Here is a 13,141-nt window from a genome sequence, read left to right on the forward strand (position 1 = left end):
CCGGCCCAGCCCCGGCCCCTCCTGGTGGTCTGCAGCCACCAGAGCCGAGCTGGAGGGCTGGGCAGGCGCAGGGGAGGAGGGACGTGCAGACGGCGCCTTGGTCCCCACGCTGGCCAGTCCAGCTGCGCTTGCTGGGGGTGGAGCGGGCTCATGCCCACGAGGGCTGCCGTGGGCTCGAGGACATTCCTCTCACTCCCTGCCTGGGAGAGGGGAGCCCTGGCCTCCGTCCCTCCGCTGACCAGAGGCCTGACGCTGAGCTGGGCAGGCTGTGGCCTCGGGGGACGTGCTGATCGAGGCCAACCCCGTGGGCTGCCCTGGGGTGCTGCCCTGCAACGCCAGCCAAGCCTCAGTTGGCCCAGTCCCCCTCGGGCCCGGGGCTACTCCTCCTGGTGCCCAGTGCTGGCCACAGGAATGCATCTGAGGCAAAGTCCAGGCTGGGGGCCGCCCAAGAGCCTGATGCCCAAGAGCCTGATGCGGGGGACGGGGATGTGGACGGGGGAGGGGTCGGCTACCCAAACTGCCCGTCGGGTCCGTCAGCTCTCAGCACAGCGTGGGGAGAGGGAAAGGTCGACTCTGAGCCCTGCCCTCCTTGGATACTTCACACGGTACTGCCTTCAACCCTCATCTGCCCCATTTCACAGATGAGGAAACTGAAGCCCAGAGAGGTCAAGGGACCCACCCCAGGTCACACAGCAAGTGGAACCTAGGCCCGTCAGACTTCTTACCACCCGGCAGCCACTGTGCCCACCCTGCCGAGGCTGCGTCCCCACCACCCCCTGCCCACCGCACCCCCCTCCACCAGCCAGGGTCCTGGATGCTGTCCACTGTCGATATTACAGCCACTTCAGGAAAGACAGTAGATTGTATAGTTATCCCATAGCAGGGCAGAGCCCCAAACTATACAACCTACTACCTCACCCCAAAGGGCCGTCAGTCTTGGCGCCTGGAGGGACGTCGTGGCTCCCAGAGGCATCTCCTGGAGGGGGGAAGGAGGAGAGCAGCAGGGGGACGGGGGTCAGGGTTGCGCTGGGGCGCTAAGGGCACGGACACTGGCAGGCGGGTCAGCAGAGGGCCCGCATACCCCGGGAGCAGCCCCACAGGAGAAAACCACCAACCAGGGAGGGGAAAGGAAAGAGGGAAGAGGGAGGGAGGGAGAAGTGCAATGTGGCTTTTGGGAAAGCGTTACAGGTGATGGGATCACTCCCATCTGGACAGGAGTGGACAGGAGTGGCCATGGTGTCCCCAAGGGACTTCTCCTGCACTGGTGACACTGGGAGGAAGGCTGTCATCTGTTAGAGGCCAACCCATGTCCAAAAGGGGCTACGCATGCCCACCTGGCCCCCAACTCTGACAGCACCGCCCACCCCCGGCTCCCTGCTGCCCCAGGACACACCTCCACCCACTGGACAGGTGTGGACTCCCCCCCCGTGGGCTCTGGTTGGTCTGGTCCCGCCATCCAGGGTGACCTGGGCTTTTCCCATCTCAGGAGAGGCTATAGAATATTCTTCCCTTCCAACAGGGAACCTGGCTCCCAGGAAAGGCTGGTCTGTGCCATTTGGTCCTCGCAGGCCTGGTGAAGCTAGGATCACTGATGCCATTTCGTAGTGAGGAAGCTGAGGCTCGGATGGGCCCCCGGCAGGGGGCAGCGCTTGCTCTCGGGCTCTCCCCGGCGTGGCCTTGCCCGCCACTGCAGAGGGGGCCTCGTGCCCAGTCCCAACAAACAGGGCAGCTGCTGCTTCCTGAACCCCGAGGGGCACGAAATGGTCCCAGAACCCTCCGCTAGTGACGAGGACACCAGGGCCCACACCCAGCACGGGACACTGAGGTGCAGTCACCTGGGAGTGGGGCCAGTAACACCCCAACGCAGCCTGCCTGCCCCCCAAGACCTGGCTGGCCTGTGCTCACTGGTACCCTGTCTGTCCTTGAGGTCCCAGAAGGAAATCTTCACGAGAGGGTCTCGAGGTCCCGTGTCCCGGCCTCCACTTGGACTCCTTGGCTAGCGGACAGGACCAGGGTGTCCCTGAGGACTCTCCAGGCAGAGCCAGCCAGCCCCTAGGACGGGGGGCAAGGAGAGGGTGACTAAGGGCCTTCCTTCAACACAGCCCCATCCTGGCAACGATGCGTGGTCCAGGCAGGCAGATTCTGGCTCGGTTTGGGGACGGGCAGCCTGGTGCAGCCGCCCTGTGGGGTGACCGGCTGCCGTGAGCCTCATCGCTGGGGAGGCCGAGGACACGGCGCCCAGCCCCGGGTGCTGCCGACTGTCTCAGAGTGACTCTGAGGAGGCCCCCTGAGCACGGGCTCTGGCTCCCAACTTAGCCCCCAAGACCCCCAACAGCCTCAGGCTGCAGGGACCACCTGGCTCTGACCGCTGGCCCTAGCAGGCTGAGGGCGGCACAGGGCAGGACAGCCCATTAAGTGGAGCTGGCTGCGAAGCCGGGCCGGCCTCCTCGCCGTGCTTCTCCGGACACCTCTTCTGCCCTCGTGGGCCTGGACTTCCTCACTGAGAGGCGGGGTCCATGCAGCAGCTGCTCCCAGGGGATCCGAGTGGCTGCCAGGCCACCCGTAGTTAACACTGGGCTGGAACCCACGCGTGTACCACTACTCAGACCTGCCTGCCCTCCCCTGGGCCGGGGCTTCAGCTCCAGAGCCTGCAGTGCTGACCCCATGAGGGCCCCAGCCCAGCCCCGGGCTGGGCTCCACGGGGTAGGGAGAGGCAGGGAAAGAGAGGGGGGAGACAGACAGACACACACACACCCCCAGTCCTCCCTGGCTGTCACCACAATCACCCCCGGACCCCCAGCCCAGCCTAGGAGAAGCAGATGTGACTGGTTCCCCTCATTCAGCCTTTCTGTTCCAGGCCAGACTCACCCATGTGCATCTCAGGTCGATGGCAGCGGCCTGTGTATTAGGATCACAGCGGAGGGCTGGAGAAAAGGGGGCGACGGGTCCTCACGGTGCAGAGGGAGACAGGGCCCAGCGCTCTTCCTCCATCCAGACACCCTGCGGCAGACCATGGCTCCTTCAGGCCACGTCCAGCCTGAGGCCACAAGTGCATCGTGGGACACAGCTCTGACCACATCCCTCCCCATTATAAACTCCCCCATGACTCCCTACTTCCCAGAGAAAGGATGGTAGGAAGGGCGTGCATTGCAGATGTCACCCGTGCTGTCGTGTGTCCTGTGACAGTCCTCTGGGCATTCAGCAGGGGTCACCGTGCACCCACACCGAGGCCAGGGGTGGGCCTGTCTCCTGCAGAGGGGCCCAGGGCGAGGCCTCCTGTGGGCTCTGGCTGGGCTGGGAAGAGTGGGGCGGCGGTGAGGTGCCCCCGCGAGTGGGGACGGCCCCGCCCTAACGCTCAGCTCACCGTTGAGTAAGGCTGGCCTCGGATGGAAGCTCCCATCTCAGTGCTACTTCTTGACCTGTTTGGGTTTTAGAAGAGAGTCACAGGCGTCAGGTTTGGAAGAGCCGCAGCTACGCCCCTCCGGCGGCTGCTCCGTGCCTCCGTCCCGGACTCGCCGGGCCTCCTGCTCCAGGCCCCGCACTTCAGCCCAGCCGGTCTCACCACGGCCTCTCGCCTGGGGACACGCCCTGTGCGGAGGCCTGGAGAGAACGGCCCCTGCGGCTGCCTGTGCGGGACGACGCTGGGTCAGAGGTGAACAGGGCCCAGGCCTCGTCCTTGAACGGCCAGGGCCGCCGGCGCTCCCGTGCTGCGTGGCCAGCGCCCCACCAGGCTCGCACCGACGCTCTGGGGCCAGGAGGGTGGGGCGCCCAGGGGAGAAGGGACGTGTGCCCACCTCCTGGGCACCTGGCACTTAGTGGGACCCGGGAGGAGGAGCCAGACTCCCCACTTCACAGGAGGCTCCCGACAGGCTGAAGCTCCTGCCCCGGGGCAAGCGAGGCCTGGGATCGTCCCAGAGCAGAAACCCCGGGGAAGGGGCGCCCAGGACCCAGTCTCGGAGGCCTCAGCTGGCGCTCACTCAGTGAACTGCAACCCCGCCTGGCTCCGGCCCATTCCGGCCAGGTGCCCTCCCGGGACCAGCACAAGGAAGGGACACGGGTGTAAGACGAGCACACAGCCGGCCTGCTGGCCAGCTGCAGAGCCTCTGAGGCTGAGCCCGAGACGCTGGACTTGGAGCCAGACCTACTTGGGTCTGTCCAGCCCTGCCACGGGCCAACCACTGAGCCTCAGTGTTCCCGGCCACTAACAGGGACGGGAAGAGTAGCCCATCTGGCTGCGGTGGTCCTGTCCTGACCCCTCTCCCTCAGCGCTCCAGAGGCCAGACTGTCCGTCACCAGGGCTCACGTCTCTGGGCTGCCGCGCCTCTGCGCCCCGCCCAGCCTGGCTCCCCTCACGTCCCCCTCCAGCCTCCCGGAGCAGAAAAACGCCCTGGGCAGCCCTCCCCCACCCTCCCCACCCGTCTGCCGCCCCCCGCTCCCCGCACCTCTCGGCCCCTGCCCTGGCCTGTCCTGTGACAGGAGGGACCGCCCCATTGTTCCTCTCCTTGCCATGAAGACCCTGTGCTCCCCACACACGTGCCCCTCTCTTACTGCCCATCGGGAGGCCGGGGGAGGGCAGTGGCGCCCAGACGAATCCTCGCTCTGCCCTCGTTCTGGGACTGGGCCTTGCGCTCCTAGGCTCCAGGCCTCACACCTGGACACCCGGACCCGCGGCAGGCATGTAGCTGACGTGAGCGGTGCCCGTGAAGGTGCCCACGGACGGTGGGGACTTCCTCTCTCCATGAGGGCCAGGCGGGCTCCTGCACATTCACAGCCTATCCAGGTGACCAGGAGGCAGATACCGTACCCCCGGCAGGGTCCCCTGAACTCTGGCTTTATCCACCAAGGCACAGCTCCCACACAACCTGGCTCTTTCTTTAGCCAGCAACCCAGGTTTGGGGGGAAGGAGGAGCAATGACATTTCTGGGTCTGTGACCTGATCGTGGAGACATTTCTGAGCTGGGAGGTGGCCCCAATTCCATGTGTCAGGGGACATGATTTGCTGGCCCTCCTGCCCCACAGTCCTAGAAGCGACCACGGGTCTTGGCCCAGGGAGGGACGGCAGAGACCTCCCCTCTTCCGGCGGGATGGCAGGGGTCTGCGAGCTCCAAAGGGACCCTTCCCAGTCAGCCTGGACGGGATGGTGGCAGGAGCAGGCAATGCGGCGTGAAAAGGGCTCCCTGAGCAGGGCTGCGGGGAGCGAGCAGTCGGCAGTCGCCCGGCCATCTGCCACCGCCGGCTCAGCCCCAGTCCCCAGTGTCTGCCTGCGGGCAGGGCGCCGGGCAGGCCCGGGCTGGGAGGAGCCAGGCCAGCCGGGGACAGGTGTGTGGGAGGCCTCAGTGGGCAGGTGGCCTTTTCAGGGCCAGGCGGATGTCTGGAGCGAGCGAGGCAGACAGACGGTGTCACCCTGCAGTCACCTCGGGCTTGGCTTGGGGCCACCGGGAGCCGGGACCCCCCCCGTGGCTGGCCCCCACTGCTGCCCCGATTAGGTTTCTCCCCATAAAGCGGCCGGTGTTTCTGCTCGGCAAGCCGTGCCAACAGTGGAGTCTGGGAAAAAGGCATGGGGGTGGCATCCGGGGGCCGGGTCTCCCTGCGAACACGGCCCATAAAGTTAACGAGACGTGCGCGCCGGGCAGAGGCCAGCTCGGGCCGGGCAGGGGCTGTGTGCCCATCACGCCCCGGGCAGGGCCGGGCACACACTGAATGGGCCACCAAAACTCAGGAATCAAGACAAATATTTCAATATAAAATTTTAAAAAATTGCAAAAAGGCCCATGATATAAGAATATCAAACTTAAATAAGGGCACAACGGATGGTTACTAACTCCTCCTTTTGCCTCAGGTTCCAACAGCTCAGCTGAGCACGGGGCCCAGTGGCTTCACTGCCCCCAAGAGCACCCCTCAGAGACAGAGGGGCAAAACTAGAACCGGAATCCAGATTTCTGACCCCAGGCTCTTCCCATGGCCCTGCACACCTCTAGGCGGCGCAGGCCACGCAGGTGGGGAAGTGGGGCCTCCAGACAGGAGCCCCTGCCCCAGCCCCCTGGGGTCCACCCCAGGCCTGCCTTCCTTCCCAGGGGCCCAAGGTGCTCTTTTGTTGGTTCCCTTCCTGCCAGCCTCCCCGAGACAGATGCCCGTGTGCTCTGGGTCGGGGTCTCCCATCCCGGGAGTCTGTGCCCTGCCCTTGGCTCCCTGCTCTCCTGTCCCCAGAGAGCTCCAAGCTCATAAGTGGAAGGTGGCCAGGCATGGGAAATGTCCACTCCCCAGGGAAGGGGCCAGACACGTACCTGGAGCCGAGTGTCACTGCCCACAGATGTGTGAGTCTGAAAGCCCACAAGAGTCCTAGCATCCAGGAAGCTGGGGGCCTGGTGCTGGCCGGGGAGGCCCGGATGGCCCAGGCAACGGGATCCAGCCCTGCTCTGCAGACATACCTGCACCCACGGGGGCCATGAGCATGGGGTGGGGGTGGGGATAGATGGTTCTGGGAGCTGCCAGGCCACAGTTCTGACCCCTGCTTTGGCCCCAACCAGCGATTGGCCTCGGGCAAAGTTAATCAGCACCTCTGGCCTCCGCCGTTTCCTCTGTAAAGTAGGGCAAGGATGCCAGGGCTGTCGGGAGGAAGGTCCAGGTGCCTCTGTGCCCGGTGGCGGGAGGGGGGGAATCACCAGGGGAAGCTGCTCTTCACCGCTGCAGGGTTTGCTCAGAGTCTAAAGGGAAAAGCCAGAAGGCAGAGCCCTTCTGAGCCTGTGGGTGTGTCCATCTGGTGCTTAACCATTAGGCAACAGTCTTAACCTCAAAGGCGTGTATTTATCCGAAAATATTCTCAGTGCAAGCCGCATTCCGGGTCACAAGGCGAGGAGAGGGAGGGAGGGAGGGGGGACCAGATGCAACCACAACATTAAAAATGCCCGGCGTGAAACCGCGTTCTGGGGCAGCCCCACCTGGCAGCAGCCCCTCAGGAGGGCCCTTCTGCTGCGGGGCCCCCTGGCCCCCCGGGAGGCTCTGGGCCTGGCCTGGCGTGTGGACCCGTGACTCTGGTCTGGGCATTACACCATCCTGTCCTTGGCTGGGTTTCCCGGGGCCGGGGCCGGGGAGCCGAGCAAACCCCACTTCATGGTGACGGAATGTTCTCTCCGGGAACTGCGAGGCGAGGCTGTCTGGGAAAAACCTGGGCCTCATCCCGTGACTGTCCCAGCCTGGAAGGCTTGGCTGGGCCGTAGGTGTCTGGGGAAGCCACCCCGCCGCTCCTGAGGCCCTACTGTGCGCTCTTCTACACGTGTGCTGTCCAGCGAGGACCTGACCTTGGTCACCCAGAGAACACAGGGCAGAACTTGCCCCCAGTCCACCTGGCGCGCCCCATGCTGCCAGAGAAACCGGCGCAGTCCCTGTGAACCCACGCACTTTCCTCAAAGCCCCGGCTTCTTTACGCGGACGTTTCTGCGAACACGGGCGGCCCTCGGAGGACCTTGTCGCAGGGCCCTGCCCTGCGCTGGCTCCTGGGGCAGCGGCGTCTCCTCTCGACCGCCCTCCAGGCCCCGCAGCCCAGGCTCCCTGGACGCCCCGGGGCTGCTCCGCGCGCCGCTTCCCCTGCGATCTCCGGGTGCTGTCGGGCGGCGCTGCTTCACGCCGTGCCGGCTCAAGAGCAGCGGGCGCGGCAAGAGGCAGAGGGCTCCGCCCTGACGGAGGGGATGGTGCTCCCGGCCTGGCCGGCGCTCTGGGGGCCTGAGGTCTCAGGGGTCTGGTCTGCGCAGGCACCCCGATCCGCAGCCCAGGCCCCAGGGGAAGCGCAGCTGCAGAGCGCCGCCTCCCCCAGGAAGCCCCCGCCCCTGCTTCCTAAGGACAGGGGCCACTGGAAGCCCAACTGAACACCGTGAACCCCGGAGCCCAGCCCGGAGCCCCGAGGCCCTCAGGCAGGAAAGGGGGTGCGAAGGCCGGCAGAGGCCCGGGGCTGCCTCCGTGCGCGGTGTGTCCGGGGGCCCACTCCCCTCGCCCCGTCATTTCTAGAACTGTCCACACTGGCCGCCAGGGACTCCCTCCGGGGGTGCGGCTTTCACAACGGCTCTCCTGGGGGTGGTCTGCAGCGTCTCCGCCCGCTTGGCGGGGAGGTCTGGGGCGGCAGGGTCGGGGCTCCCAGACGCCTCACCGAGACGTCGGCGGGTGCCAAGCCCGGGGTGGCCACGGCCAAGGCCGCGCAGGGCCAGCGGGCAGCGGTCCCCTCCCCGCGCCGGGCCTCAGCCTCGCACACAAGAGGGCGGACGGCGCCGGGAAGACAAAGGCGGCGAGGAGGGCAGGGCGGCCCGGCAGGATGCGGAAGTCCGCCTGGGAAGCAGCCCCGGCCTGGAGGGCAGGCCAGGGAGAGGGGCAGGCAGCACCCTCTTCAGAACCGTCCTCGCGCCCGAGCTGCCAGTCACCCGCTTGCCAGAAGCCCTGTCAGCCCTTCGGGGGGCTCCGGGCGGTCCCTAGGAAGGCTTATGCCCGAGGCTCCGGCCCTGACGCCCTCCTGCCTGACGGGGTATGTGTCCTCACTGGCCTGAGGGCGGGGCAGCCTCCGACCAGGTGGCCCGAGGCGCCGTCCTGTGTTCTGGGGCCATCCCAGCACAGCCCACCCCGTGGTCCAGGCCGGCGCCTCCTTTCTGTCCAGTGCAGGGGGCACAGGGGCGGCTGCCGAGGCACACGGGGAAGACCCACCCCAGGGACGCAGGGCCGGAGCCCTGCCGACCCCCTGCAGCACCGGCCACTTCCCAAGCCTCAAGCCTCCTGTCCTGCTTGCCCGCCTCACGTCCCCTCTGGGGAGCCCCCTCCGCACGGCCCCAGCAGACAAACAGCATCTCACTCAGAGCCCCAGATGTAAGGCGGAGACCAGAGACAATGCTCTGGGTCCAGCCACGGCCACCCCTCCCAGCCTGTGCAGGGCGAAAACCCAGGATCAAGACCAATCCCACTTGAAAGACGGGTAGACAGGCCCAGGGGGTCGCCGTGCACTGGCCCTGGCCGCGGGCAGCAGTGGGGCCCTTGAAAAGCAACCGTCAGCGGAGACGCTACTCACGCACCGGGGGGCACGGCTGGGCCTTGCGCTTTGACGGAGACGGGCAGGTCAGGAGCCGGTGCGGGGCCTGGGTCAAGGAACAAGAGAGTGGAATTAGCGGGGAGCCCGTGCCTTTTCTACAGGGTGGGGGAGCCTTGGTGACACAGCATGGCATGGGGCGCTGGAGCCGCTGGCCCCCTCGCTTGTGAGACCACAGTTGTACTGACAACTCCCCAGGCACGAACCAACCAGCCGTCCACCCAAGACCTCTCCCAGGAGCGGCTGCTCCTTGCGGGCTGCCCCACGGGGTGGGGAGCTCAGTGGGGCAGAGCGAGCATCCCAGCCACAGGGCTCGGGGTTCGAATCCCTGTTGGCCCAATATTGCTGCAAATACACGTAGTAGCACTTCCTGGGCACACACTCCCCGTCGGAAACTGGGGAAGGGCAAACCCCCTGCCCCCTGGAACGCTCCACGTGCTGACCTGAGCCCGTCGCACTGGGTAGGCTCCGTCGGTCCTCATTACAGCCTGATCTGGGGGTGAGGGAATGCACGCAGAGAGGCTAAGTTATTTCCCCACGGTCACACCGCCAGCACAGGCGTTATCGTCCTCCCTGGCGTTACAGGAATGAGGGAACGAAGACCCAGAGACGTCTCCATCTACCTGCCTGAGGTCACGCAGCTACTAGCTACTAGGAGAGACCAGAGCCCCCTGCCCTGGGTAACCCCAGGGAGCCCCCCATCTGAGACATTCAATTTCCCTTCCTCAGGGTGACGGCCAAGGGCCTTCTGGCTCCCCAGTTCTCCCAGGTCAGCCAGGCTGAGCGGGCACAGTGTTCTTGGAGAAGGGCAGCTCAGAGCCGGGCCCGGGGGACACAGTGGGAGCCTGCTCTCCCCACCCAGGGCTGGACACAGCTGAGCTTCCAGCTCAGTAACGTCTGGGGAACAAGGCCTCCGACAGGGGAAACGTCTGACGGCAAGCACCCAGCTGAGCTCAGGCCGGGGCAGGAGACCCGGGCTGCAGCCCCGGTGTCACTGGGTCTGAGGGCCTCTTGGCTTCACTCCAGCAGAGAGACCCCTTATAAACCCTCTGGTCCACGCCGGGGGCCATCCCAGCCCTCCCCCAGCCCCCGCTCAGCCTGCCCCCCAGGGAGGCGGCCTCTCAGGAGGTGTGGCAGCCCCAACACCTCAGGGGCGCCACGCATTCCCAGAGCCCGGAGGTGTTTCCACCTCCCCTGTTGGGCAGCTCGCTCCTGGCTCAGTGGCCTGGGGCTGGCCCTTGACCTCCCTGAGCCTCAGCCCCCATAGGAGAGTGGCACTGAATGATGCCCGTCGGCAGGGCTGTCGTGAAGACTGTGACCTGCGTGGGAAGAGCGTGGGCTCAGGGCCCGGCCCACAGGACAGGAAGTGCTTTGCAAGAGACAACCAATCAAAGTCACCTCGTCCAGGTGTGGCTTTCAGGGTGGGCATCCCTGCCCCCGTCCTCCTCCCGTCCAGGGTCCACTGCACCCAGCCAGAGAGCACTACTCAGAGCCGACAGGTAAGCCCTGAGCAAAAGCCATCCTTTTGCGTTTTGTCAGTATTCTCACCGGGACCACAAAGACCAAGTGCCATGTATTTAAGGCCTTAATTTTTCTGTCTGGGTAAATAAAGGACACTTGGATGTTTGATGTTAGAACAAACTCCTGCCCCTTTGGGCTTGGGCTTGGAGGCCCCCTTTGTCCACGGGTGAAAATATTAGGTACCACGTGTGCATCTGCAGAGCAGATGGGGGTCACGTCTTGGCATCGCCGTGGGGCCCCTTCTCCAGGCTCTGGCCACACACACGGGGCCGTATTAGGCCCAGCAGATACAGCTTCTGAATGTGGCTCTGCCATGGGGCGATGGGCCCACCGCCCAAGCCTTGATTTCCCATGAACCCACATTCGTGCCAACTCCTAAAGAACGAACAGGGTAGCCTCTATCCCAGGAACCCAGGGCGCCAGAAAGGACAGGGACCATTCCCTTCAGAAAACTGGCCAGCACGGGGTGCTGACTGGGCCCACGGGGCTCCCGTCTGCTGCCCAACGTGGGTGAGGCACCAGGGCACCGGGGCAGGGAAAGAGGCCGGGGCGCCGCCCGGGCCCAGACCTCTCCCGTCCTGGGCCGAGTCCGGGCGGGCTCACAGGAGAACAATTACGAGTCGGTGCAAAAACAAACCCCACCAAGTAAGCCACTGTTCCCCTAACACTTCACTGCTCCCCAGCCCAAGCCAGCACCCCAAAGGGCTCGCCTGGCCCCCACAGAACCTCCAGAACCCCAGACGAGGCCGGAGCTGGGCTGCTCCCAGCCGCCGAGCTCCCCTTTCTGGATGCACAGGACGGTCCCGGGTGGAACGAGGACGGTGTGCACACACGGAGGGGCGGCCCTCCCCACCAGCCCCGGGCATGGCTCGGCCTCGCGGTGACCGGGCCGTGTGGTTGTCCTGGTGGTTCCTCTGGTGCTGCACGAGCCCTGAGTGAGCCCCAACTGTGCGCATGGGCCCCATCTCCCATCCGTCGCACAGTATGTCCTGGACCTCGGCCGCTTCACACAGCCACCATCGCCCTGGCCTGGGAGCCCCTCCCCACTCCTGGGCACGTGCCCTCGTGGCCTCCTGCGTGTGTCCGTCAGGGCCTGGGGCTTGGTCCCTGGTTCACGCTCGGGTGCCCGAGCCCGTGTGAGGGATGCACCTCTCAGTGCCTACGTTTCATCTGGACCCAGGAGGCTGCCGCTGCTGCCTGTGGGACATTGAGGGGATCTCCCGGTGGGCGCCGAGGAAAGCACCTGCGCTAGACGGCCTTGGGCAGAGCCCGGCAGGCCCTGTCTCCCCAGACACAGCCGCGCGGTCAGTCCCTGATTGCTCTGCTGGGTCTCCTTTCTCCCTGTGCCCAAGCCCTGCTCTCTGCCTCTGCTCTGTTCTTCCTTTCCCATGCTATACCCCCTCATGTCCCCCTTTCCCCTCTGTCCCTGATGTCCCCGGGGGGGGACCTCCCCCCTCCCTACCCGCGTCCCACCCCACCCTCGGGCACCGGCTGGCGCATGCCCTGCGTGCAGACACAAAAGCCCCGGGGCGGCGTCTGCGGAGTCTGGCGGGCAAGCTGGACCTGTAAACACATGAGACCCAGATGGCAGAGGGGTCCCAGGTCCTCTCCACAGAGCCCTGGGAGGCAGGCCTGCCCCTGGCCATGGCAACAGAGGGGAGGGAGACGCCGCCAGTCTGGCCCCAACCCTCACGGCCCCACAGACTTCCCAGGAGGCTGCAAGCAGCCAAGTGGGCCTGACAGTCTGCACCGGCGGGCTGGCGCTCGGGGGCGGGGCGTGGGCGGGGGGCCCAGCAGACTCTGAGCACCGCAGCCCCATCAGGGCACGAGGCGGAGGGGCAGGCTGGGACCTCCTCACCTGCCGAGGCCCCGAGCTCTGCCCGGTAGTGACTGGTCCCCAGCGCTTGGCCCAAGCCCTCCCACCACGGAGCCCTGCGACGGCTGCCTCCTTGCAAAGGGGGCTTCGTTCAACTTATGTGCAGGGGGAGCCGGGAAGACGTCATGGGTCCAGCTTCCTGGGGTGAGACCTGGGCGAGCCCCTGACTCCCTACTGACCCTGGTCCCTCGGCCGCAGAAGGAGGCTGGTGGGAGGGCAGGGCCGCGGGGGGAGCGCCCACAGCTGAGCCCGAGCAAATGTGCGAGAAGTACCCGCCCAGCGATCCTCCGGAGGCCGTGTGGGCATGTGCACGTGTGTGCACATGTGTGTGCGACACATGTGCATGTGTCCTTTCAGGCATGCCCAGCCCACGGTGGCGTCTGGAGGGAGGGGGTGGGGAGCTCTGATTTTCAACATTCGAAACGCTGCGCTGACCTGAGGGTGGCCCAGTCGTCCAAGCTCCAGATGTCAGCCAGGGACCAGGGTGGCCGGGAAGAAGGGGTGAGACCTGGGAGGAGAGAGTGATGCTGGTTAAGTCTTGGGAAGGAGCCCCCGGGTGTGTGCGGGGTGCACGCCCTGCATCTGTACCCTGCTGGCTCCGGCCCACCCTGCCCTAAGACTCCGCGAGGCCCAGCACAGCTCAGGGGCCCCTCAGAGCCTCGCAGGGGGACGTTACCGGCCAG

At 66.0% G+C, this 13,141-nt stretch overlaps 1 protein-coding gene across 1 annotated transcript; it reads right to left on the bottom strand.

Annotated features, from left to right (window-relative positions):
• Positions 1–346: 346 nt before the first annotated feature.
• On the bottom strand, positions 347–13,141 carry LOC130709211 (uncharacterized). Its single transcript, XM_057556531.1, has 5 exons — positions 12,894–13,141; positions 4,443–9,110; positions 2,869–2,924; positions 919–1,034; positions 347–434 (listed from the first exon to the last, which is right to left on the bottom strand). Exons 2-5 carry the CDS (start codon positions 5,602–5,604, stop codon positions 347–349), a joined length of 1,422 nt encoding a protein of 473 aa, XP_057412514.1. The 5' UTR covers positions 5,605–9,110; positions 12,894–13,141.

This window comes from Balaenoptera acutorostrata, chromosome 11 (genome assembly GCF_949987535.1).
Source record: "Balaenoptera acutorostrata chromosome 11, mBalAcu1.1, whole genome shotgun sequence".
Lineage (NCBI taxonomy): Eukaryota > Metazoa > Chordata > Mammalia > Artiodactyla > Balaenopteridae > Balaenoptera > Balaenoptera acutorostrata.